Here is a 27986-nt window from a genome sequence, read left to right as displayed (position 1 = left end):
GAGCTGGTAAAAAAGTCATTAGCCTCACCAACTCGAAGAAGTTACCTGAAAGCATGAACCGAATTCTTAGTTTATGGTAACACTAATATTTCTGCAGGAAATGAGAAGCCTACAAATGAACAAGTTATTTTGGGATTTGTTTTGTATTTGACCATTTTTGGGACAATTAGCAGGTATTTAATTTTACTGAGAATTGTGGTGGGGTCATGATACCGTACAAAGTGTACTAGTGAAAAAGTTTTGAAAGGTTGGAGTAAAGAACAGCAGAACAAGAATTCACTCAGAGAACCTGTAACTTTGAATTGTTGCAACAAATATTATTGCACCTCAATGTCTGCTGTTATGAAAAGTTTAAGAAGTTATTGTTTAGACTGTGTATGTTATAGTTCTTTTTTGGAGCTTTTAGAGCATCTGAGTTTCTTGGTTTGAGAAGACAGGGAGGGATAAAAAGTGATGAGATATTTCTGGAAAAAGATAGAATACGGATTTGGTTGAGGGCATCTAAAACTGATCAATTGAGCAGGGGTAAGTGGGTTTGTTGGAATAGGAGTGGGGTGTCTGATTATTGCCCAGTGGGTGAATGGGAGAAATGTCAGTCTTTGCATTTTTTCAAGAATGGCGACATTTTTTGCCACGCAGATGGTTGCTGAGTGACTATTTCAAATCTATTGGTTGTATTAAGGAAAACACTAATCCTTTTGAGAGAAGATCCTTTGCTCTACGGCACTCATTCTTTTGGAATTGGGGCTGCAACTTAGGCCGCAAGACTGGGCTGGTCATGGCCAGAAATAAGAAGAATAGGTAGATAGAAATCAAACTGTTGTGAGAGATATGTAAGAAAATGAATAATGGTGGCATTATATGGTTGCTAACCATTGTTTCTTTTAATCTTAGGTTGCGTTCATGGAGCTTTATCTTTAAAAATGATTACCTGGATATTGGGACATTCCTTTATAAAGTGGGCAGTATTATACGCTGAACAACACATTCTTGGCAGTTCTCTTGGCCGTCCAAGTACCAGACATGAGGTAGTATGGAGGGGTAAAAGAGTTATGAGATGGGGAAGTCTGTTACCAGTTTTAACTGAACTCTGCTTGTCGAGAGGAAGCCCTGATATGTTATTAATTAATTTAGGTGAAAAATACCTAGTCCATCTATCTGGTTTAATTCTAATAAAACAAATGAAAATGGACTTGCTAGTCATAAAACATAATTGGAGAGGCACTTGTTTAATTTTAACAGATGCTTGATGGGGAGAGATTGTGAGATTGGGGTATGCAAGGCAAGGTGGTGCATACTGAGGAGTTGATGGGCAGTGGAACGTTCAGACTTTAGTTTATTAATGAAATTGAATTCAATTGTATTGTTTGGTGTTCTTTAGTATTATGCTACAAACCTGTCCTAAGAAAGTGGACTTTTTTGCTAAATTAGCAATAGTGGTATGTGACTTTTTTGTGCGATGCGCGGCCTAGGGGGAGCATGGCTTTAGCCGGTCTTCCCCTGAGCAACTTTGCACAGTTGGAACAGGCCACGGGCGGGATAGGCAGGTCAGTCCATAGGGGCAGGACTTAATGGTAGGTGATGAAAGGGGGGCTCTTTGGCAGGAAAAACACTCGTGAGGCAGTGCCTTCACGATTCTTTCTCATCTCCTTCTCCCAAGATGGAAGTATTTTCAACTCTCTCCACAATAGCAATGGCTTTAGTCAACGTAGAATTTTTGCATTAAAGCTTTTCCTGTATCCTAGTACTATTGGTGCACCTTACCAGTTGGTCTCTCACCAGGAAATCTTAAAGCTCACCAAACTCACACGTGCGTGCAAGGGTTTTGAGAGGAGCAACATAACTGCCCACACATTCACTTGGACCTTGGACTCTCGTAAAAAATCTGTGACGTTCCAGAACCACATTGATGCGAGGTCCAAAATAATGCTCCAAAATAACGCTCTAGCATAGTCATTGACATCTCAAAAACACCAGGAGGCTCTCCTTCTCCATTGATCACTGGTATAAGGTCCATGCTGTCATATATATTTCTACCTTCGACACCCAGATTATGTAAAAGAATAACTTGTTTCCTGAATGCAGAGAATTTTTCTTCCCCAATTGCCACAATATAAGAATCAAACAGATTCCTCCACCTTTTCCATGGGGGAAAGCTTGCCTATAGTGTTGAAGAATGATGGAGCACCAGAGCATCGAAGAATCGCTTTGATGCTGGTTATTATGCGGAGCTGGAAAGAGTTGTGGTCATCGCATTGTGTACATTCATCCTTGAAGAATTTCCTCACCTTTACTAAAATGGCTGTCAGGATTTGAGACCTACATTGCGCCTGCCTAGTCAAAAGACTACAACTCCCAGAATTCCTGGCTGGCTGGGGGAGCATAAATGAGGGGGCGTGGCCTAGGGACATCGTGTGTAATTTGTTGTTCTGATTTTGTTTCCAGGAAGAGAGCAGGTCGCTGGTTCCAGCGCGACCGTCATCCCGTAGTAGAAGAAACCGAGTCGGTGTTTCTTCAGAAGCCCTGGAAGCTGCCGCGTGAGTAATCCATCACAGGCGGAATCCTGACAGCCTCAGGGCGTGCAAAGCCGAAGGTCGGCGTTTTGACATTTTAGTGCGGTAGGGAAAAGACTACTGCGGGCTCGAAGTGGTTATTCTGATTTCCTGCACGCATTAACATTATTTGGCAAAAGCGTATTAGCACGAGCACAGGTAATAGAGAACAGAGAAGAATCTGTGTTACGTGCTATATCAAAAGTTTGACTGCGTTCTCTGTTTGGATACAGCCTGTTAAAGGTGGCGTCAAAGAAGTATTTGAGCTTCCAAAGTTTCTATTTTTGTTCCCTCCTAAGAAAAGAGGCAATTTAGGAGCATCAAGAAAGATAAAGGAAATCGCAGTCCTTGCCTGAGCGGAGGGTAGTGGGGTAGCTCCCTACATTCTGCCGTGTCAGGAGGCTGGATGTCATTCGTGGTTAGAGAACAGTGAACAAGGAATAAGCGCGGATACAAGAGGTGGAAAACTACCATATACCGTGCCTGAAATATTACTATTGTGAAGTAGACACTGTGGTGAAACTTTTACTTTGAGTTGGAACGATTCGTTCATGGGAAGCTTGTTTGGTACAATGGAGAAAGACTTATTTCCAGGTGGATGTCTTTAAAAAAGGGAAACACTACATTTATTTATAACAAGTCAGGAGGGTACGTTCTAATTAAGAGTGATTCATATTATAACACCAGCCGAGTGGAATATTCCTGTGATTCTAACGTGTGTGTTTGTTTTACATAGGGAATTGATATTTCATTACGGTACTTTGTGCTAACTTAAGAGAAGAGCGGTGGCTTCAAAAGGTGCAGGTGAATATCTAAAGAAGGAAAGGTAGTGAGGATGAAATGAGAGTAGGATTATTGAATGAGTTGTAACCCTGTGTGTGTTCTCTCGTTTCAGCTATCCCTTCCCAGCTGTTCCCTTCCTTCCCCTCCTGTTTGTTATTTTGTTCATATTTTCCCTTACCTGATCACTCGAACACCCTGTGATATACTAGGGGTGTTGGTGCGGTCTGGAGGTGGAATCCATATTTGCATCAATCGAATCCTGCGGAGCACAACTCTGACAATGGCTGCTACACGTTGCATGTTGCATGATACGTCACGTACCTCAAGCGTCAGTACCAGCACAGCATGATCGAGATCCTGAGGAGATGCCGGAACCAGGGATTGCAGGACAACATAAAACGCAGGCACACGTGAAGTTTCAAAAGTAAGCGCACAACCGTCACTTACTGTTGTAGATAGAGAAAACATTTTTTACTCTGGGAGGGTTGGCAAACAGATAAAATACACACTCCGGTGTGTATTTGATGTCTGAAGTTGCAGAGTATAATGTTGAAATACAGGAAACAGAGCCAAGTAAATGCTGTGTTGAGATGGCAGTCAGCGTGGGTTGACAGGGGAATCGATGGTTGCTTACTTGTCCCCAATCAAGTAGAAACCGTCACCAGTATTGAAAGCCGGAAAACAGGAAGACTTTAGTAAAGCTTTATTCCTGGCAACCACTGCCAGGTCTCTTCAGGTGTCTTCAGCAGCTTTTCCAAGGGAAGAATTTCTCATGACAATCCATGAGTTCATCTCATTCCATGGCTCGAGCTAGTTAATTACAACATTTGAATCCCACCCTCCAACCCAATTTTTTTTATAATTCTTCTTTGTGTGCTATAAGATTCCCATTATGTCATTCATTTGGAGTTAAAGAAGTTATTTAGTCCTGTTTTAGACAAATGTTTGCCTTGCCATGATAAGGCAGGTTGTAGCGTTTTTTGTTTCTAGCCAGGCGTTTTTTGGGGGGAATGACAGTCTGGTGCTGGCTTATCCATCCCTCGGGAAGAGGACAGAACACATGGGAGCTGAAGAGGATGTGAAGGGGTTTTTGAACAACACTAGAGCAGATCGCTTGGGGATGCATGATGGGGGAAGATCATGAGATCGGAGTATGCAAGACAAGATGGTGCATATTGGGGAGTTGAATTGCGGGGACGTTCAGACTTTTATATATTAATGAAATTAAATTGTATTGTTTGGTATTCTTTGGTATTATGCTACATACCTGTCTTAATAAAGTGGGCTTTTTTGCTAAATAAGCAATAGTGGTATGTGACTTTTTGTGCGACAACGCCGTCAAGCGGCGCAACGCAGTCTGGCCGGCCCCCTCTACACCAGTCTCTATCCCTCAATACTTCTTTTCCTCCATTCACGAACTCCCCTACGCCAGCTATGGAGCCTTCATGCCCACAGCGCTGAGCTTCCTCCCTTCCCACAGCTGGAGCCCAGCACGACCTCAAGAACAGCACCGGGAGCCAGCATGCCACCTCAGCCCACCACTCGGCCTTCACCAGCTCGGGTCTCCCTCCCGTCCCAAGATCTCCGCCCATGAGTGCAACAGCACCATGAAGGCCTGGCTGAACGAGCACTGCAAGAACCCCAGCAATAGCGAGAAGATCATGCTCTGTAAATATGTATTATAACAATTGTCCAACCTTAATCATTTCAACTCTTCTTAAAACGTTATCTTGAGTGAATTTGCAAATATGTAACTCTAACCACAGGTATCGGTCAATGACTTATGTACTTACATTCATTCTTATTATGTGATTTTAGAGTTTATCTGTTATGTTATTCATGTATTCTGAAGTCCTTATGTAATGTGACTGGTTGTATCATAAAGCGCTCTTTGTTTTTTGTTGCATATTTATATAGCGCAAACTCGACCCGAAGGTATTGGAGCGCTTTACATGAGCACCGTATTTACATTACACATTCAGAGATTAAGGGCCCGATGTAGGTAAAATTGATTTACCGATTTTAAATTACCGAATTTTACCGATTCGGTAATTTAAAATCTGTAAATCAATAGGTCCGACATGTAGGTATTCCAGATGTGCTGGAATACCGAATCGGATGAATTCGGTATTTACCGAATCGGTAAATACCGAATTCACAAGGGTGCAGGGGGTGTCACTTTGACACCCCCTGGCACCCCCAAAACGGGCTTGGGTGCCATGTGGCAGGCATACATGCCCTAAGGGCAGGTCTGCCTGTCACATGGCTAGGTGTGCATGCACACATGTGCATGCACACCTGAAATCGGTATTTTACCATCAAATTGGATTTGATGGTAAAATACCGATTCGTTAAGGCTCCTGGGACTCTGAAGAGTCCCACCTACATATGGCTGGCTCCGAATCGGTAAAATTACCGATTCGGTATTTTACAGAATCGGTAACTTTACCGAATCGGTAAAGTTACCGATTCTGTAAAATATTGCACCTACATGCCAAATCATGTATACCGGTCGGTAACGGCCGAAAATACCGATTTTCGGCCATTACCGACCGACCTACATCTGGCCCTAAGTGATTTATCCAGAATCACAGCAAGTGGACGCGTCCCCGAAGCTCGAACCCTGGTCTCCAGCACCAAAGTCGGCATTCTAGCCGACGACCACATTTACCTTCGGGTAAAGTTCGCGCCATATAAATAAATCAGCGAAAAGGTCTGCAAACATCACAAAAGACACGGGCAAAAAGAAAGAGACGTCAACAGAGAACAAGGTGCAGGCTCCGACGGGAACCGTGGTTGCTAGAGACGCTAGGGTCATCGCTCCAATCGAATTTTAGGAGACGCTGCCAATCAAGTTCACGAACAGGTGCGCTAGCTTTTTACTTCCGGGTAGAAGCGTTTGGCAGGAAGGCTGGGCCACGTTGGCCTATTTCATACGCCTCCTCGGCAATTGGTGACGGACCCCTATTGTTTCCGCCCCTTTGCTGTCGTCAGTCTCTCCAGTCCCTGCCTCCTCTATACTTTCATACTGGTGTGCGTTTAGTGGAGCAGGGCATGTGATGCTGACAGAAGAGGACAGAGGGAACCAGAATTGGAAGGGATAGTCCCGCGGTGACAGGTATGGCGGGGAGCGGGTCTGGTTGGCCAATAGGAGAGAGTTAAATAGGGAGGGGGGCTCGCTCCGAGAGAAAACTGTGACTTGGAGCAGAAGGAGCCGCAGTCGAGGTAGGTGTCAGGGAACAGCCAGGGAAGATTGAAAGAGGCAGGTGGGATGGGTCGGTCGGCTGGGCAAGTAGGGAGTAAACCGAGGCTGAATTGTATTTTTTTATTTTATGCGTTTTTATCAAGCGCGGACTTTACCCGAAGGTGTCAGATCATAGACAGTTGCAATACGCCTAAAGGAGTACGAAACAATGTATTCTAGCAGTGAAGGGGGCGGTTCCGAAAAAGATAATCAAATCAAGGTCATTAGCGAACGACAAGTTTCTTAACCGGAGCCCCTCCCGTACTATTTTTGCCTAGCTGTTTGCAGAGCTCTCATGTTACTTAGTTTCACGCGTGAGTAGTTTAGCCAGTCTGTTTTTTTTATTTGCATGCTGGTATTTGTAGTTACGTTTAATTGGTTATCAAAATAGGACTACAAGTCACAAAAATTCAAAGAACATTCCTGGATTGGATAACTTACACATGGAGGTTGAAAACGTAGGAGATCTGTATTTGAAGAGCGTCGTCCTCGCTGCAAAATAGAACTCCGGAACACACACCGCTCTAACTGTGAAGCTGATGAAAGACCCTGAAATCAGAGCCTATTTAATGATCAGCTGTTATCCTGCCACGTGCCTTTTAGATTGGTGGTTGTGCCTTAAACTACCATTCATATGTGACTGACAACCTGTGGTTAGGATCAAAATGCGTACTTTAAACCTCTTAAGTGCCGATAGAGGCGGTTTTGTATCCGTGTTTTTGGTGGCACGTTGCTCCTCTTTCTGCTGTTCTTCTTTCTGTTGTTCTTGATATGTTCCAATGAAAGAATGAGGCGGAGTTTTGTCTTCATGACTTGTGTTGCAGAGGCTGTTTTTAATTCCCAGTTTGCTCTGAGTAAGCCAGACTATAACCCTTTCCAGTCTTTATGTGGTGATACTTTGTCAAATGCTGGTGTTTCGAATTATAGTGCAATATTATACAAATGTTAAGTCTCAATTAGGTTCATCTAGTATTCTTGTTTGTTGGATTGGTCCTCTGAGGTTTTCTCTGTGTCATAGGATTCCGAGATATCCTCATTAAATACTATTAGGGTTTATAATCTATTTAACTCTTGATGGCAAGGAGTGCTTTCAAAGTCTGATTAGTGTATTCAGATCCCAAATTAGTAGGCTCTGTAAAGTATTGATCTAGTGCACTAAAGCAAGAATGTATTTACTTTTTACAAATATTTTATCCTGAATCTATTTTTTGGGGGCCAGTTTTAATTTTACATCTACACTGTTTTCTTATTGGACATTTAGGGAGGGCATCTTTGGTGTATGCTAGGTCAACGGTGCACAGCAAACACTTCACTTCTTAGACATTCATGGTTATGGTGGGTGCCTCAGATTATGCTAGTGGTAATTCCAGTACATTAAGGTAGATGTTTGGCTGAGTTTGAATTCCTGCCTTTCTCGTGTTCCAGTTAGAAAATTCCAGTTGCATGCTAGATATATCCACGCCATTGCGCTGCTGGAAACCTACTCTAACCCTATATTACCTCCTCGTCAGACCTCCCCGTCACAGTCCATACCTCATGAGCATAGCTCCTCTCCTCAGAACTTCCAAGCAAAACTCTTTTAGCCCATCCCTACCCTCTAAGCCACTTTCACATCCTGTGGCATATAACCCCCTATTCACACACTGTTATTTTTTTCTGCGGAGCTAGTCTGTGCAAGACTTGCCACGGGGTACCTGATGCCTCCTGTTCCGTGTCTAGGTAAGTGTGCGTCTGTCAGCGTTAGCATCCCCCCCTGGGTGTCCGAGTGCCTTCCTAGCGACGTTTTTGAGTCCGTGCTTTAGCGGGACTATGGGTTTTTGGCCAGACTGCCTCTTTTGTTTGGAGTGGTGGCGGGCCTGCTGCGGCGGCTTCCGCCCTTCCGGGTCAAATCCCTGATATAGCAGGGATACCCGGTGAGGTGGTGTGGGCGGGGTGTTTGGATGCATGGCATTGGCTGTCTCGGCACGCCCGGGGGAGGTTAGGACGGCTCCTCCTTGGGGGACTTCTGCACACGGGCTCGGGTCTCGTGGTTTAGGTAATTGCTTTTTCCCCTTTGTGATTGTTCAATGCCGGTCGGCTTGGCGCTAGCTTCGCCGAACCCTCAGCCCAGCAAGTGCCTTCCTTAGACACATCACGGCAACAGGACCCCCCGCCCCACAATGTTAAGAATCCCGCAAATAACACACTAGACACCAGTGTTAGATTGGGAAAAGTTGCTGCAGGTTTATTACACACACTGTTATGTAATGATGGATTATCTTACGGGCGATCCAAGGGCAGGCCGCCTCTCGCCACCTGCCCGCCTGATGAGCCAAGCAGCACCGTGGCGAACCACCAGTGCTGCCCCTTATGGTAATAAAACTAATGATGCTCACACCCCTAACAGGGGCGGAGCGTAGCTAGGCAAGCCCCCGGTTGCACAGGCCAACAACCGCTCGAAGGACTACTGGGGCGCCGACACGTGTTCCCGGGCCTCCCCTGAGGCTCCAGGTTTTATTCAATGATGTGCTATTATTCTTTACTCAGGGCCCGGAGAAGTCGGTAAATGTGCATTTTTTTTCAAATGAATGTAACATAAGGCACCTCCCGTGACACATGCATTTCTCTCTGCCCATCATGCCCTGCAGTCTTTCTTATTCTGTTTTTTTTTCGTGCCTGTCACTATCTCAGGATAGCTTCTTATTTTTGCATGCTAGTTTAGATTCTGCTGATTCCTGCATCTCCCTCCATGTAGCTTAACATTTTGTTATGGATCGATGCAACCATCACTCTTCTGATTCCTTTGCCACTCATCTGAGCATTGCATCTCCCTTTCCTGATCTAATGTCTCACTACTCATCCTTGTAGACCTCTATGCCCCCCTCTGAGGTGTGAAGTTTTTTGGTTCCTGAAGCCAATGCTCCTTGTTCCTGAAATATATTCTTCCTTGATGTATGCGAATTTCAGTGAACCATCCAAAGTCCCAGCAGGCTTTACAGCTTCTTCTGCCAATCTCTTCTCCCTTTTTCTTTTCCCACTTGTCTATTTTCTTAGAATGTTACCTTCATTATGTTGCTGATTGTTTTTGCTTTTGGGAACCCACTCTTTTCTCTTCACAAAGTAATTCCAAATGTATTTGCAAAGCACCTTTTAAACCCTGGTGTATCCAGCAGTCAGCACATCTGGGGATACACCAAATGCAACAGGACATGGAAACTCAAAAACTCTTCTGAAAGCTCTACAGGTATATCGCTTTTCTTATATCATATGGAAGATCGTTACAATATTTTACTCCTATAGCACTTTTTTTTTTTAAACTTAAGAGGACAGCCACTCTTTAACCTGCAGTCACACACATCACAGTACCCAAGTCTGGTTCTCCAGTAGCCATACTCTTCCTGGTTTATGGCTTTATGGATTTACTAGCGTATGAAACCTTACCTGGTTTCCCATAGGACACATTTGGTGGACGGAGGAAAGGTAGGCTGGGTGGCAGAGGACTTTATGTCCGCCACCTTTACTTTACTCCGCTTACAAAATTGATAGATAGCCACCAAAACCTTTGACACCTCTAGACACTGGCAGGGACTGCTTTCACAGTGGTTTCTGCATTGTAGGAAAGTTGGACGACTGCATTGTCAGATATCACCAATGGCCATCAACTGTTTCCAAAGATTTTTATTTTTCTAAATCAAACTCCCAATGCAGGAGTTTGATTTTGAAAAATAAAACATTAATGGCCCCAACAATATGGGAGGTTTCTCTCACTGTGTGGAGGTCATAATTTTGTTTGTTTTGTTCCTCAACCACCCGCTTTTACATGACCTGACTGGATAGGAAAAAAACACGTGGCGCCGTCTACCCTAAGTCTGGAGGATGGTGTTATGTGCTTCCTTGGATGTCCATCAAGTTTGCCGTTCCGTTGGAGGAAGATTTACACTGATGTAGTAAATTCGACCCCATCTGCATAAACTTGGCGGCCTGCACGAGTCAAAATATGGCGAGTGGGTTGGGAATTGGTGGAGTGGTTTCCATTGTTACAGAGTACCCTCTCCACCAAACTCTAAATTAGGCCCATAGTCTCCTCCAGAGGCATAAAGTTCCATAATTTACTGCCATAAACCTTCAATGACCTACAGCTTAAAAAAAAAATATATATATACAGCTTTATTTTGACAACCTAATTTTTAAAAGCCAAGTGATGCCTTTTTGCAAAGATAATCCTACATCTGTTCAATTCCTCATTCTCTGCAAATTTTCTCAGAACAACAAGTAGGCTGTTTTCTGGCAACTTGTGTGGGGCACTCAATACCCCTGAATCCTTCCTGCGCAAGGAGGCACCTGCGGAAGGGGGAGGAGCCCCCCATAGCACTACTTAGTGCCGTCTAACACCCACAGTGTGGGATACTGTTTTCTGCTAGCCTGTGTGGGAGACTCAGTACCCCAGAGTCCTTCTTGCGCAAGGAGGTATCTGCGGAAGGGGGAGTGGGGAGCAGTAGTTGTGCTACTTGGTGCTGTTTAACATCCCACAGCGATGGGAGTGCCCGGGACACGCCTGGGGGCGAAAACTGGGCAACTATTGGGCCGACTTTGCTCATTTGAGCCGGGAAGAGGCATGGCAGTGCAACCCACCCTTGATGACTGGTTATATTTGTAACAACTTGTGCTGATTTCTACAGTTGACCCTGATGCACATTGGGAGGACAAAGGGGATGGTAAGAGCTTTCTACTTTTTAACATAAAGCGGAGTGAGGCTGCTTTATAACAGTCTGAGCTATATCCAGGGGAATACAGACTAACAAGTTAATTAAGCCTATACGACTAGTGGAAAAGGGACCGAGTCTAATTTGCTGGAACTGAGCGTGCCCTTCCATGCTGCAAATAAGAGATAATGGAGAACAGGAAAGCTCACATAAGCACACAGGGAACTCCAAGCAATAAGAGAGTTGTTCAACATACTGCAGATAACTGCACAGTAGAATAAATAGACAACCTTATTGGGGAGGTGGAAACTATATGTACCAAAGGAAAAAAGTTGGACCTTCCTGATGGAGTTTAGAAAATTGCAGGAATATTTAAAAAGGGATAAATAACTGGGGCTTTTAATGTGCGCCAGCATTACTTAAACAAAATCAATCCAGTGCAGCAAGAGAGGAGCAAGACATTGATTACAGTAGTAAGAGAGCCCAGATTGCTGGCATAAAGCAAGTTTATTGATTGGGCCCCAATAAATGGAACGCTGTTACTGTTGTCCCTAAGGTGCTTTGTTCTAATCGCTTTACTCCCCTTGGCAGGAGCGAAGATTCTACTCAGTAGAGAAACCCAGGAAGGGACATTACCTAATGTGCTGTGGAGTTGTAATTGTGGAAAGTGCTTTAAGGATCTTCGAGGTCTCATTGTGCTGATGGGGGAGGAAATACAACATTTGTGATTACAGGTTGCCCAGTTATTGAGTAAGACAGAGAGCCGGGCAATTAGACAAAGTAGTGATAGAGTTGCAGCTTGTAAAAGCTGCATGTATGAGAGAAGAAGGAATGTGAGGAAATGAACGGGCATGCATGAAGCTATAGGCCCAATGAAGGAATACACCCAAAGTAGATATGACCTAATGGCACAGGATACCCTGGGGGAGGAAGCCTGAAAGAGCAGGGACATTATGTACCCTACAAACACACTGTACAGACCCCAAAGGAATGTTTCCATAGAAAAAAGGAGCCAGACAGAGAAATGTGGAAGTACATCTCAATTTCCCTCACTCTATCGTGCAAGCTGAGGTAACGCCGAAGTAGTGAGGTCCTTAGCAAGATCAAGGGGACATTTTGGACAAAAGCACTACACTGTGTGTGGAGTTTTGTTTGTTTGAATGCTAATATTTTTGGGTAGGGTCTAAGCTATCAGTGCTCATGGATCCTGTCACGTGAAATTTTTCAGAAATCAGGCTGCGCAACAGGTATCAAAGAAAGGGGTAAGCATTAATACTTCTGGTATTGACTTCAGGCAAGGACACGGATGAAAAGTAAAACAAGACTCTTGTACATAGAACTCATTTAATTGCAGATTTCTACTGTTAAAATAAACGTTAAAAAAATCAAACTTAAAAAGAGCACTTTGAAGTATGCAGGTATGTGTTCTGTGTTTAATAAACTTTCCTAAAAAAATCTTTTATGAGCTCGTTTTCTGATGCAATTGCACTTGCAAAGTTTAGTGCTGGCTCACAGTGCCTTCTTGCAAGCACACTTGCCTGTGCAGCCAACTGCAGCTTTATAGCCACACTTGACAAGTACACCACATGCCTTAGATGTCACTGGTAGTGGTGCCCATAATGGGGTCCAGCACTGTCTCTGTCCATTTTCACCCCCATCCCTCCAGAGTGGGTAGCTCCTGCTGAGGTACGTCACATGTGGACCAGATCCCTGCTTAGCAAACAGCATGCTTTGTATGTTCAGAAACCGCAGATTGTGTTGGTGGGGTGGCTCTCATTGTCTTTTTACTGCTAACAAAACCTTTCTCTTTGTGCTTCATTCACTGACTCAAGTTGGCTTCTAATCTGGTGTAAGATGACAGTGAAGCGTTCAAGAATTTGGAAGCTGTCCCTCTTAATGCCCACAGCTTTGAATGAATTCCTGGAAATGTTGGCGAAGGCTGCTGTAACTTCTGGATAAAATTTCCAGGCCATCCATCCCTATTTCTTCCCCTTTCCAAGAAAAGCAGAAAGTGCGACAGCCAGTGAAGCTGTGAAACACCGGTAAGGCTGTGAAATTCTCCTTTTCCGAGGTCTGAGCAATGACATTAATGTGGATGTAGGAAAACATCCTGCCTGTGCCAAATGCTACACAGATATTGACCTTGGGACGTAAGTCTTGTAGCTGGTTAAACTTTCTTGTCAGAATCACTACGCGATCGGTGTGCACAGTGCAGACCAAACAAGACACATAGCCTTGTTTGAGGGTATGTTGTGCATGTAAAACCAGTCGTGTATCGGCCTCTTTGTGGTTACAGTCTGTCATGGACAGGTTACTGCCTCTGACCAGAATGCCGTCTCCATATGTTGTCACTAAATCTTGCCAGGGGGAATTCACTGCTCTCTATCTTCTAGTCCAGGAACGAGAACAACTCCTGTTTGTTTTCTGCATACACAAGAAGTTTTGCCACTGTACTGAACACTTCAAAATTTGCAAACATTCGTGACAAGAATTTTCAATTCTATTAAGGACAAGGAGGCGAGGATTATGCTTTCTCATTTCTTTAATGAAATGCTCAGCAGCCAATAAAAACAACCAAAAAACTACATTTCCCATGAACACCAGGGAGTAACCATAGATGGTAGTGTATAAAAGGTCCCAACATTAGTCTGTCTTCCTCTTTCTTTGTGGAAATATGTCCAAATTAAAGTAAAATCCCAAATACAACAGGAACAACAATTCCAAACAAGCCGCCGTCATCCACAGAATCCGGAAGTAGGCAGCCGAAGAACCATGGGTCCAGAAGACAGGAGGAGAACCAGATCCCGACAAGGAAGGAACGACATCACTTCTGGTCTGAACCTGAAACAAGATACAGAGCCATAATACCCAAAACAATAAGACTGTCAAGAGTCATCCAGGGAGGGAACAGGGAGAGAAATATTTGCAAATGCATGAATACAGTCATAATACATAAGCATACAAATATGGAAAAACCTGGGTGGGATAATCCTCGCCTCCTTGTCCTTAATAGAATTGAAAATTCTTGTCACGAATGTTTGCAAATTTTGAATTCTATGTCAGGACAGGAGGCTCCGATTATGCTTTTTTAAAGCTGATCCACCACTACAGAAGCAACACAATCAATCGGTTTGTAATAAAACGTTTTAAATACAGAATCAGATGACCAATCTGCAGCTTTCATTATGTCAAACAAAGTAACACCCATAGAGAAGGCTTTGGACGCCATAGCCCCACGTGCAGAATGTGTGCCAAACACAGAAACATCAATACCTGCTTCAGACATAAGCCCCCGCACCCAGCGCGCCAAAGTAGCTGTAGTGACGGGGCGAAAAGGCTTTTGCAAAGCAATCAGCAATTGACCCTGCATGTCAGATCGTAAAGAAGCGGTACTCACCTCGTAATCCTTTAGGCACTGCACAACGCAAAGGTTGGGATGAGAAGGAAAAGAAGGGTAAAATATAGAAGGCGTATTAGATTTTGTACGCCTGGAAAGACGAAAAGAAACCCCCTCAGGAGTACAACTGCGACCAGCAAGATCGAAAGCGTGGACATCTGAAACACGCTTACAGGAAACCAAACACAGTAACATAGTTAATTTCGCAGATAACTGCTTGCGGGAAAGCAAGGAATTCGAAGGCCAGGCCTCCAAAAAACGGAGAACAACCGAAACATCCCACAATGTAACATACTTTGGATTGGGAGGTTTCGCAAAACGAATCCCCTTAAGGACCCTGGAAACAAAAGGATGTTCACCCGCAGGTTTCCCATCTATGTGAGCATGACCTGCCGAAATAGCCGAGCGGAAGCCATTGATAGTCGAGTAAGCCAGCCCCGAGGTGGCTAAAGAAGCCAGGAAGTTAATCACACTGACATCTGCCAAAACGGGATGAACTTGTTGTTGATCACACCAATCGCACCATCGCTTCCAAGACCCCTTGTATCGTTTGTGAGTATTGGGAGCCCATGCTTCACGAAGGTACTTGGAAGCGTCGCTCGAAATGCCTGGGATCGCCCAACGATCCCCGAGATCTTCCACGCGAGCAGGTGTAGGGAGCCCGAGGTGATCAGGGGATGAGGACCTCCGAGAGGATCCAACAAGAGATTCCACAACGGGGGAAGGAGAAACGGCGGAGCGGAGCACATTTCCAGAAGCACCGGAAACCAAGCTTGAGCCCTCCAGAGAGGGGCAATCAGAATCAGATCCGTTTGGAGTAAGCCAAGACCCTGGGAAGCATTAGAAACGGAGGAAAGGCATAACAAAGGGTCGATGGCCACTGCTGGAGAAAAGCATCCGTGGCCAGAGCCTGAGGGTCCGGTCTCCAACTGTAAAAGCGCGGGAGTTGCGCATTGAGGCGAGAGGCAAACAGATCCAGCTGACAAGGACCCCAATGCCGTTGGAGAGCACGGAAGACTCTAGGATGAAGCCTCCAATCGCTGTAATCCCGGAGATGTCTGGAGTGCCAGTCCGCTATTTGATTGTGGCATCCCGGAAGATACTCCGCAATAACAGTGATCATCTTCTGCAGACAAAAGTGCCAGAAATCCTTGGCGATCTCCGCCAAAACTTTGGACCTGGTCCCGCCCAGTTTGTTCACGTATCGGACTGCCGACACATTGTCCATCCGAAGAAGGACACAACAACTCGGTTGGAGGGGAGAGAAGCACTTGATCGCAAAGGAACCCGCCAGGAGTTCCAAACAGTTTATATGCAGATTCAACTCCTGAGGCGACCAACGACCCCCGGTCGAGACAGACCCGCAACGGGCTCCCCAACCCCACCGGCTGGCATCGGACTCTATCACTAGATCCGGGGACGTCCCGAAGAGGGCTCGACCATTCCAGGCCTCCATGTGGTCCAACCACCACTGCATTTCCCAACGGACCTCCTCCGTAAGAGGGATCTGGTCCGAGTATCCGAGACCTTTCCGGAGATGCAGAATTTTCAGGCGTTGCATTGCCCTGTAATGTAGGGGACCCGGAAATATCGCTTGAATGGACGACGCCAGTAGACCCACTACTCGCGCCAACGACCTCAACGACACAGTCGGTCTGAAAATAACAGATGTCAACTCTCTCTTGATGTAACGCATCTTTTGCTTGGGTAAGAGAAGTTGACAAGCCACTGAATCTATCTGGAAGCCCAGGAAGTCTATAGACTGGGAAGGAACCAAAACCGACTTCTGAACATTGATCAGAAAGCCTAGAGATTGTAACAGATCGATGGACCATTCCAGATGACGCAGAAGTTGAAGAGGACAATCCGCCATAAGGAGAATATCGTCCAGATAAATTATCAACCGCACACCCCGAGAACGAAGATGTTCCACAACTGGTCTCAATAGTTTCGTGAAGCACCATGGTGCCGACGACAGACCGAAGGGGAGAACCTGATACTCCTACCAAACCCCTTGCCATAGAAACTGAAGAAAAACGGCGATGAGGCTGGAAAATTGGAATCGAGGGGTACGCATCCTTGAGATCCAGACGGACCATCCAGTCCCCCTCTCGTAAGAGGTCTCTCAATAGATGGATGCCCTCCATCTTGAAATGACGGTAGACTACCACCCCGTTGAAGTCTTTCAGATTGAAAACAAGGCGAGAGCCGCCTCCTTTTTTCTCGACCAGAAAGACTGAACTGGCAAACCCCAAGGGATGACGAGTCGTGGGAACAATCGCCCCTTTCTTGAGGAGGGTGGTTATTTCCTCTGAGAGACACGCCTGGTCTCTCAGAGGAAAATGCAAACAAGGGGGAGGACGAGTTTGATGCACTGGATGATAAAACTCTATTCTGAACCCTTGAACAGTTTGTAGAACCCATGCATCGCTTGAGATCAAGCGCCAATTGTGCAGGAAATATTGAATGCGACCCCCCCAACATCACATCGCATGCATGAATTAGGCTCACCTGTAGAGGAGGCATCATGGTATTGTCCTTGTTGACCACCAGAACGGCCTTTTCCATACTGGCCTTTTCCTTTTCTTGAAGGATAGAAGTTGGCTCGGGTGGAGTAGCCGGAATCATAGGAACCTCTCTGCTGAGAGGAATTTCCCCTCTGGGACTGGTTCGCAGAGCCTCGGCCGAACGAGCGTCCCCTTCCACGTCCGGCCTTAGCAAAAACCGGGCGCATGGCCCGTCTCAAAGAGGCCTGCGCCTTGTCAATCCCGCTAAACGTTGAAACAAAACGAGTGAGTTCCTTCAGGAACGGCTGTCCGAACAACAGTCCTTGAGCCTCAGGGCCAGATTCGGAAGTTGCTAATTCCGAAAGCTTCGGATCCAACTTTAAGAGTATGGACCTGCGACGTTCAGTCGACATTGCGCAATTTGCATTGCCCAGGTAACAAATCGCCCGTTGGGCCCATTCGATCAGTTCTTTGGGATTCACAAGAGCAGAAGCCTCGTCAGCCCCATAACCGAGGTCCAAGAGTTTGGTGAGAGGAGCCAGCAAGTCGAGCATCTTGTCTTGACAGGACCGCCAAGATCTGTCCAAACCTTTTTTAGGGTCTTTTGCGTACTTTTTCAAGTACGTGACCATCATGGGGTGAACCTCAGGGGTGCCGGCCAGATGGTCCGCCAAATCCGGTCTTGGGCACTCGGAGCGCAACCGTGCCTGAACCGAGGCCTCGAAAGGTTGGCGAATATGAGACTCGATATAAGCCGCCACTGCAGGTGAAGGCGTCCACGATGAAGAGTTCGGGTGGACAATGTCCGCCGGCTCAAAATTAAGGACTGAAGGACGCTCAGGGGCGTCTACAAAATGTTCCTTATAGACCCTCTTCCGAGGGGGCGGTGAAGCATGATCTGAAGACGCGGAAGAGTGGGCATTATCCGACTCCGACTCTTGAGGAGCTAAAGAAGCGGAAGGAGTTGCCGCTAAACTCTTCGCAAGACGTTGAAAGTCCGCCTTATGAGGATTTACCGGCGATTTGGCCGACTTCTTGGCAGCAGGCAACCAACCCTGCTGTTGGGCGTAAAGATTCAGGTGACGCTTCAGGGGGTTAATTGCACGCACCAGTGCCTTATTAACTGACTGTTGGACCCCCTTATCCAACTGCTCCACCAAAATCTGCTCCAAGGAGTCCTCCTCCTCGCCATCGTAGTAGTAGTCGTCGTCAGCGTCCTAATATTCAGCCATTCTACTAGGTAGAAAAGTAAATGCCCACAAGACGACTAAAGTTCAGAGTGTCAAAACACCAGTCAAGGGGTAGTGCGTAACCCCAAAGCAGGCTTTGAATGAAGCAGGAACTGGGTCCGGACTTCAAGAAAATTATTCAAGCGTGGAGGGAGCCAAAGCCTGCACAGCACCAACACTCTAGGCAGAGCCTATGCCACAATGTTGCAACCGCAGTCCTCAAGAAACCACAGTGTCTGACGGGGTTAAAGTTTGTAGACAGGTCGTGGGCAGAACGCCAAAGACGTCGTCACTCAACCAGTTCTGAGGAGAAACCCTGAAACCGGAAATAGGACAGTGCGCACGCGCGACTGTCACCTGTCACCAAACACCGTCTCGAGAGCGCTCGCGCTCCCCTAAGGAAAACGGAAACCCCTGCTCCCACTCCACCAGAGTACACGAGCGCGAGATAGCGCACGGAACAATGGAGGTGGCCACACGCTCCAAACAGAAGGAAAAAAGCTGAACAACAGCTGAGAAAACCACGTAAGTAACACGGAGACAAAGCCCCAAACACGTGAACCTTAAATGCGCAAAGCACAACAGGCAAGAAAAGCAACAAAGTCAACAGAGTAACAATATGCTTAGAAGAGAAAATATGCACTTAACTGGCTGCGGAGCAGCAAAGAAAGAGGAAGACAGACTAATGTTGGGACCTTTTATACACTACCATCTATGGTTACTCCCTGGTGTTCATGGGAAATGTAGTTTTTTGGTTGTTTTTATTGGCTGCTGAGCATTTCATTAAAGAAATGAGAAAGCATAATCGGAGCCTCCTGTCCTGACATAGAATTATGTTGCCTTTGACATACCTGTCCCAGACATTGTCGACCTTCTCGAGCTATCAAGCTGCTGCACTATGTAAAGTATGAAAACATCATTGCCATTTTCTTCAAAAGTCCTGACCCCCTGCAGTTGGCGAGATGAGGTGCACCATCGAACACCTTCAGATCAAGGGAAGTTGGCAAATCTGTCTCAGCTGTTTCTTCCAAAGACACCAGCTCAGGAGCAAGATCCTAAACATTCACCTCTGTTGATGGCTCGTCTTCTTCCAAATTGGCCAACAGCACAGTTGCATAATCAATGGCATCGAATTCAAGTAGGTTTAGCACTCTTTCTCCAATGTCTTTACCAATTATGTCATTAGGTCAGACTTTATTCCCAAAACAAAGCTTTCCTTTATCAGACTGTGATGGTGGAAATGGATGATTTTCATGGCTGAAGAAAGTATTCATATCACACTCTGGTGTTGTGCGATGATGTACAGTCTTGAGAAAAGGTAGACACCGATCTTCAGACCTACAATCGTTTATGCGTGTTTGCTGCTGATTTTCGGAGCAGGAGACTTTCACAGTCGGAGGGAGGAAGAATGGTGAAATTGTACTACAGATTTTGTTGTCTTTTTGCAGTTGAACATGATTGTTTTGGAGATAGTAAGAGTTTTATGGAATTCGCACCAGTCTTAACTGTTGATGCCAGACCCATTCAACAACAATGAAACGAGCATTTTCAATGTTGTTGGTACGGAGTTATTTTGACAGTTTAATGGGAACATGTCATCGAAGTGAAAACAAATCCATCATATCCCAAGATGTCTTCTCAAATGATATTGGTAGCTTTTGCCAATATGGCTGCATCTCCCTAATAGTCGCTAAAAGCATGTTTCAGCATTTGTTTCATGCCTTGGTCGAAAATCAGCACATCATGCTTCCCATAGCCCTGTGCAAAGTAGCCAAGAACCTTTTCCTTGAAGAGAACTTTGTTGATCTCCTTCTGAACTCCAAGTACCACAAGACGATCTGCTTACTTGTTATGTAATTCAGACAGCTTGAAGCTGAAAACATCTTCTACTGAGTTTTCTATAAAGTTGATAAGTTCAGTGAAAGCCGTGCCTCTGTAATTTTCTTTCAGCTGACCTCTAGCAGCGTTTTTACTTATGAATTCTGGATGACCATTCTGTAATACAGTGAGGCAATTCAGGTGGTACATGTCATCTAGTGCTATAACGTCTCCAGCAGCTGTTCTCGCTGTAACAGCAGTGTCCTGTAGGTCAATGGTCTTGTGCCTGATATTCTTATCAAAAGGTGGGGGTGCATTGCTGCCCCCGCCAAACGCACAACCGAAGTAGCCTCGTGCAGGCAGTAATCCAACTGTTCAGAATAAATCTGTATATTATATTGTAATCCAATTGATACACACTGTTCTCCAATTTTTCAAACTTCTTCTCCCACACGTGGAGTCGATTTGCCAATTTACAGATTTTCCCTTGTTAAGGCTGAACCTCTTGCACAGAACACGAGTAGAGCAATTTTCGTCAGACTGTGGAGTTTATTTAAAATACCCAATGTATTTCGGGCATTTAGTGTCCTTCATCAGGGATCAGCATAGAAAAGTCGTCACTCATCGAGGCCTGGTCCACATCTCTTTAATGAAGAAATTATCCCAGTAGGCACAGGATTCTCCATCATACTCCTTGAAATTGTCAAAAACCTGCAGCCGGTGTTGGAGAAGTGGCCCTGCCCTGTGTCTTCCTGGCACCGACGGGCATATGTGATAACCAGCGCCTCCCCCCCTCACTCGCGGCTCATGTGGCAGTTGCAGGGAATGCTGGGACTGGTAGTTCCCTGTGAAGATGTTGCACCCCTTCCAAGGATTGGCAGCGCTAAGATGGAGGTACCCTGGGACTCCTGTTGCACTAGGGTAGCAGCGATGTCGGTGATGCGGCAAAGAACAGGTTTCCTCATATATTCTTGTCAGCATCATGTGTTGTGAACTCATGAAGGACACCCTCATTTGCTGTGCAGAAAATGTAGATCTTCCTTGCTGTAACAGGCGATCCCTTTTGTCTCATTCCTTATGCACCTTCATTGGATGGTCCTGCTTCTTCGAAGTCTTTATTTCTTTCTGAGCTCTTACCAACTTGCACTTGTTGATTTGGACTGGATTTATGCAAACATGCTTGATTAAATACTCAACACGTGTGGCTTCTTCGAAGTAGTAGAGTCCCAGGGAGTCTGCTTAATTTGTGAAATGTACTGACATGTTTAGAAAGTTCTTCTATGTCTTATTTATTTCCAGGTCCTACTCTGCATTCAAGGGACACTTCAAACCTTAATTAGTTCTTTGCTGCAAGTAATGCAGGCTTGCCAGTTCATGTTTACATGTATAGGAGGTCAAACCTGAAACATACATAATGTAAAGGTAATGTTACTTTTCTAGAAAACAATTGAAATTAAATATGAAGCAGAAGCAACATTGACATGTGTGTGTGTGTGTATATATATATATATATATATATATTACAACCAGTTGACCCCCCCCCCCCCTTGTGCACTTTACTTACATAACACATAAATAGTATTAGAGTAGTCTGTGGTGATCCAAGTACTATTTGTAATACAGCACTATCTGCCAGCTGTACTGTCGGTCGACACAATCGCGTGGAACATAACTTGTAACTCCTGCTCAGTTGTCTTGATTACGTGAATCCTACCAAAAATCTTAAGTGTTAGCAATACAGATCACACAAAAAAATATGGTGCTTTTGTCTGACCTATCCCCATCCGATTACATTTTTGGTTAAACAGACTGTACTAAAGGCCAATGGGGTCTGGAAACTATTTGGCCAAGCAGGAGTAATATAGCAATTATGTAGAGATGCTGCCTGAAAGAATTAAATGGTCCTTGTTGCCAGATTGTAGGGATTTAGGAGGATAATGACTTACTCAAGAACAAAGTGTTGCACTGGATAAGGAGTCACAGGCATGGATTCTCCCTGATAAGATCTGATACATTGGAGATGATGCTCTACTCCCTACCAAATTAGCAGTTCTTGAGATATGCAAAGAGCAGTATGCAATTGGACCAGTAAATCTAGACCAGTGAACAATTCTCCCCCGCCCCTCAAGGTTCCCCCAATACAGTTCAAGTTCAATCCCCCTCACTAAGGAACACTTCTCTCAATGCACATACTCTTAGTAAAATGTCACCTTTTACCCAGATAAGAGGATCTCTTAATTGTGTCCCCTGAGAGACATCATGATGAAGGCCTTGGTTAAATTGATTGACTTAAGAAGGGACATGAAGTATTATCTGGGAAAAGCGTAACTTCAACTAGATATTTATCTTCCCTTAAGCCCCTAGAACGTATAAATGGGGAATATGATAGGCGTGTAGAATTACAACTGGGAGAAATATATCCAACATCAACTCCCATACAGCACATAGGGAATGCAATGCAATTTAATATACTCTAATGCAATGTAGCTGGATAACATCTAAAGTAACTTCCAGAATGGGGAGCCTTTTTTGATAGCTTTAATATGTGTGTTTCAAGAGACCTGGGCTCTCCAATTTATTTATTAGGTCAGGATTTACAAAGTATAGCATAGAGGCCAGACGTTCACCTGCTGGTTAACCATCAGGTGGTTTAAGACTATGGATTAAGACAATCTTGGGATGTAGGATGAAAAGATTTAATGCTAAGTCCTCAGATATTCTGGGTTTTGATAATAATACTGCTAAAGGGCCTTTTGTGATCAGACTATTGAATATATACAACTGCTTTTCTAGCCCAAACCAGGTGTCAGAAACTCTACTCTCCTTGGAAGATGCCTCTGAGAACTTAAATAGTGGAAATGATCTTGTCTTAGCCGGGAACTTCAAAGTAACACACGTCAGATGAGAAAAGAAGCATCCCAGATAAATTCTCCATTTAAAAAGAAACACCATCGTAGCACTGCAGGCATCATCCCTCATGTTAGCACATGGTTTACTTGCATACAATGGGCTCACAATTTCAAGACTGGGGATAATTCTAGAAGTCTGATTGATTGCGTACTACTCTATTTAAACCTGTGGCCTATAGTTTTGGATATGAAGGTTATTGACAAGTCTGACAGTAACCATAATGCCCTAGCCCTAGAGATGAGGAATATTCCATATTTTATTAATAACTGCTCCCCTAGCACACTGGTTTTGCAGATCAAATCCTCGAATGATGGAAGGAGAGTAAAATGACAATTTTGACCACTCTTGCCTGCATATACACTATAGTGGCATCTGCTTTAAGATTACTTGGCAAGCAAGAGCAAACCGATTTGGCTGTTATGCACATATTTAACACATTATTTGAATTCATCAGGAAACATTTTCATAGCACCAAGACCAATGGTTCAGAATGGTTTGACAACCATTGTAAGACAGTCAACCAAAACCTCATGACTGCTGTAAAAAGTGGTAGTGCAATTGCTATATCAGAAGGAAGGAAATAATACAAAAGCTTACAGGCAACAGCTAAGGAGAACTGGGAAGAGGATACATGGAGAAAATTGGTCATAGTGGCCACAACGAAAGATAGTTGATGGTTCTGGCATTTGCTTGGTGAAGGGGTACCATTTGTTTTAAATGAAGAGAATTTTCATATCAAACCTTGTAACTCGGAACAATACTTCACTAACTTATATTCTACTTAAAAGATCAGCGAGGGAGTTACGGCTGGAAAATATATTTTGCTTAAAGTACAAGATAGAGCTGGTATCCCTACAGTCATCTACTCCTTTGAAGAGACCATAGTAGCCATCAAACACACAAAAAAGGATAAAGCGCCAGGACTAGACAGGATACTGGGTGACCTGTGTCTTTCTGAGCCGGCTGTGTGAGACTATGTTGAACACCATTTCCAATGCCATAGCAAAGGAGGCAGAGTTACCGGAGACTTTGAAGGGGGCAGAAATTTCGCCAATGCAAAAAAAAAGGGGGATAAGTGTGACAATATAGGCCTATCCGTTTGATAGATAATGCCCAAAAAATGTTCGGGAAACAGCTGTTGCTGAAGATACAAATCTGGATGGCTGAAAACCAAATCCCGTCTAATTTACAAGCAGGATTCAGAGCACACTTGACTTGTTCTTCAGGTTGACTGAGTAGACACTCAAGTACACAGCTAGGCCACACTCCAAGGGAGTTCGTGTTTGCCTCGCAACTGTCTGGCACTCTGTTTGATCTCTTGTTTTCACTTCTCCATCAGCACAGCTACAATTAGCTCTGGTGTATCGTCAAGAGTCCCTATTCACTAACCCTCAAGGTGAAACGCGTTGTTTCCTGCCAAATAAATTTACGCACACGAGCAACTTAAGGTGTCCGAGTACTTTTTGTTCGCACGAACAAGGTGGCGTTTTGGATTTATGGGCGACCGGTAACCTCACCTCGGACCGCCCACGAGCAGGCTCGACGAAATTCCGTTACCGGAGCTGTTGGTTTGATAGATATATATGTACCTCTTTGTGCCCCTACTCCCCCCTCACAAACTCCTTGCCTCAAAAACACACCTATGTGGTTGGGTTCCTCGTGAGTTTAGGTACAGTGATATATTAGTGGCAACCACCTGTTATCTGTTTTGCTTCCTTTCTGTCAATCAAGAATGGATTATAGAGGGAAGCATGATCATTCGCTGACCCACCCCTGGCACCCCCCTATGCTGGAACCTCTAAGAAGGTGAAGCAGATGGAAGCAATTTGGGATTATAAAATAGGTTTGCAACCATATGCTTATGCTTTAGTGAACAACTTAATTTATCATTACTCTCTCCTTAGGAAGAGCTTGCAGGCACTTTTGCTGTATCGCAGTTCCTTTATTGTAGATACAACAGTCCTCGCCCGGCTGAACTATTCAAATGCTTTATAAATGGAGTTAGGATCTGAGAACCATCCACCTATCTGAAATGTCCAAAGTAATAGTATTTAGCCTGCTTGTGATTTGCTTGTGGTGTCATTAAGGGTATAAAAAGCTACATAGATGCGACAGTACAGTACAATGTGGATGTTGGAGTCATGTCAAGTTTATGGCAGGTTGAGGTAGTAACTATGTAACTATGGCGGTTTTGCCCATATAAGAGTATTTCTTTCTGTGTAATGGCTGCGTGTGTGAATTGGGTGCTCTAGTGTGAGTTTTACATAGTACTGGTAGGCTCCTTTTTATGCATCTTCCTTTCATTGAAATTAAGCCCCAAAGCGAGAACAGACTGGCGTGAAACAAACCATCTCTTCATCTATGACAGAAGTTTCATTGACTGCGTTTTTTCAAACATCTAAAATTCTCATCTTGAAGCCTAGAAATGGGACGATCCAGGGAGTTTTAAACACTTTGTAAAAAGAGTTTAGTGTGCTATAGAGTTGTTTTAGACAGTCACTCAAGCTATAGCTTAAAACTCAGATCAGGTAGCAGGTTACCTTATCTCATGTTGTCTTGACCATGCATTCCCCATTTTAACGTAAAATAATGAGAAATATTTTTTGTGGGAAAAGACGCCAACAAGTTCTGTATCTATTGTTTTCTAGGGGATCTTTTATCTCAACATGGTGGCTGCCGAGATAGAAGCTGTCATGGAACTTCTGTGCTATGTCGCTGAGACTGATAAAATTAAAGCTACAGTGAAGCATTCTGCAAGGGGAGCACTCTATGCTGGTGCAGCAGCCTTCATGGGAGGTCTTGTGGGCGGGCCACCAGGAATAGCGGTTGGTAAGTAATTTTTCTGTCACCATTTTCAAGACTTGCATAGATTAAAATCCTAATCAAAAGGGATCGTCAACTTTGACTAGCAGAACAAAAAAAATACACATCCACTTATCTTCCTGAGGCAACCTATGGACTAAGAGTGTGTCCCCAGTTTGTAGGTGACTGCTATAGAATTAAGAATTTGCATTGGGAGACATGTGTTCTGTTTACTTGTAAGATGATCAGTCCTGACCCTGCAGTCATATTATGAAATGAAATGAATTTGTACTTGTAAAGCGCACTTCTACCCCAACCGGGGTTTCCTGGCGCTGTACGCATACCGATGTGGAACCCTTCCTGGCTTTTCCCTGTGAAATGTCCACTCCTGGGCACACCAGCGCTGTTTGGGCCGTTCTGGAGATTAAGCAAGCTGTGTGGCTGCGTTCTTTGAGCCATAATTGGCGGCGGCTTGGGCAGTTTTGACTTTGTCATTATAAGGTACTTTAAATGTGCAAAGCATGAGAAGCATTTGGCAAATAATACTACTTTTTAACGGCAGAAGCTTTCAATTGTATGCCATTTTTCATAAAGAACGTAATGCAAACCTCCTAGCAGATTTTCTCATTACAAAAGACCCTCACTGGGGGATAGATGCTACAGAAAACTGTATTCTTGGACTGTGGGGGAGAGAGATGCGTATCCCTTGAAATGAGCTGTTGCTGAGCTCTCGCACAATCAAAACTTTCTGAGCTATCGCACAGTCAAAACAATCTGGTACCTAAAAGTAAAATGTGGTGTCTGTAAGAAATCCCAATTTCATCCCTCGTAGTTTACGCTAGCAGAGATAAGTACATGTTTTCGAACAACCCTACAGTTAAGTTTAAATTTCCTACTCTGTTTAGTTGAGAAGAGTAAAATGTAAGTATTCAAAAAGATACCAAAGTGAAAAAGGATATAATGAAGCAGTTATACAAATAATAAAAAGTGGTGATATAGAAGTATTGGACTTAATATAATACCACTGTAGGCAGCTCATATTTATGTGTTGTCTTCCTAGATGTTTCTGCTTTATGATACTGTATTTACATGCTTATTTTGATTCTGTGCCCTGGAAAACTGCTAAGCCATTCCCAGTGCTTAGACCTCCTAATTGTCAGGAAGGAATGGCTAACCCAATAAGCATATTTTAACTTTTAACTAAGGCCCCAGATATATGGTGCAGGTTGTGGATCATGGCATATGTCATGTGGGCTGTTTATAGGCTCACACCACTCACATGAGTGAATTTAGCCCATGACTTCAGGTGTGACATTGCAACTCTGAACTGTTGCAAGCCAAACTGTAACAAACATATATAAACAGAAACTGTTCTGACATTTTTTAAAGACTACTTTTGACATTTTCAAGATAATTCTAATTGGTTCATTGGCATACAAAGTGATAGTTATGTAATGCCCAATGGTGGGTCATGGCTGATGTTTCAGAGTGTTATCACCCTGCATTGACAATGGCAAACCTTTAATGTCTAAGCTATGGTAGCTTTTCCTGTGGTAAAATCGGATGGAAAAAAAGTTATTTCTTTTTAGTGGCTTCCAGAAACACTACAAAAATACCAGGGCACCATTGTAATATTTATCAAAGCGAATTTCAGTGGTGAACATATATATTTGTTAAACATTCTGCAAGGGCGATTTATTTTGAAACCTGCTATTTGCCTGCACAATAATTTTGATTCTGCAAGGCCTTCCCTGTTCCATAAACACTAAATAACTGTTGGTTAAGGTGCGACAGCTTTTTGAGAAAATAGGCAAGCTCTACCAGCTGCATTCGATCATGAAGGAGTTAATTACGCAAGCCACATGCCCCTGTTTATCTTTGAATGTGGTAGAGGGGAGTGGATAGTAACATCACCAACAACAAGCTGGAGTCTGAAAGTTGTCATGCTTGTAGTAAACATTACTCCTAGTGAGAAAAAGGTGTTTGTTGGTGTCTGTTCAAAGCCAAACTGCTTCTGACAACAACAGATGGCGACCCGAATCCACCATGGTTCGTTGCCTAC

The 27986-nt window shown here is 44.3% G+C and overlaps 1 protein-coding gene across 2 annotated transcripts in view; it reads left to right on the top strand.

The window, feature by feature from the left end:
* Nucleotides 1-6193: 6193 nt before the first annotated feature.
* The window catches only part of C12H19orf12 (chromosome 12 C19orf12 homolog), a 69787-nt gene continuing 47994 nt past the window's right edge, over nucleotides 6194-27986 (top strand). The window contains exons 1-2 of one of the 2 annotated variants that reach the window (XM_086947704.1): nucleotides 6194-6453; nucleotides 25771-25951. In XM_086947704.1, the coding sequence (XP_086803830.1) occupies nucleotides 25789-25951 (163 nt within the window). In that variant the 5' untranslated portion in view covers nucleotides 6194-6453; nucleotides 25771-25788. Of the gene's footprint in view, nucleotides 6454-13169; nucleotides 13304-25770; nucleotides 25952-27986 lie in introns of those variants that run through there. The other variant, XM_086947705.1, reaches the window with a different exon arrangement.

This window comes from Lissotriton vulgaris, chromosome 12 (genome assembly GCF_964263255.1).
Source record: "Lissotriton vulgaris chromosome 12, aLisVul1.2, whole genome shotgun sequence".
Classification (NCBI taxonomy): Eukaryota; Metazoa; Chordata; class Amphibia; order Caudata; family Salamandridae; genus Lissotriton; species Lissotriton vulgaris.
The sequence above is the reverse complement of the archived record's forward strand: the minus strand, read 5'-3'. Positions and strand labels throughout refer to the sequence as shown.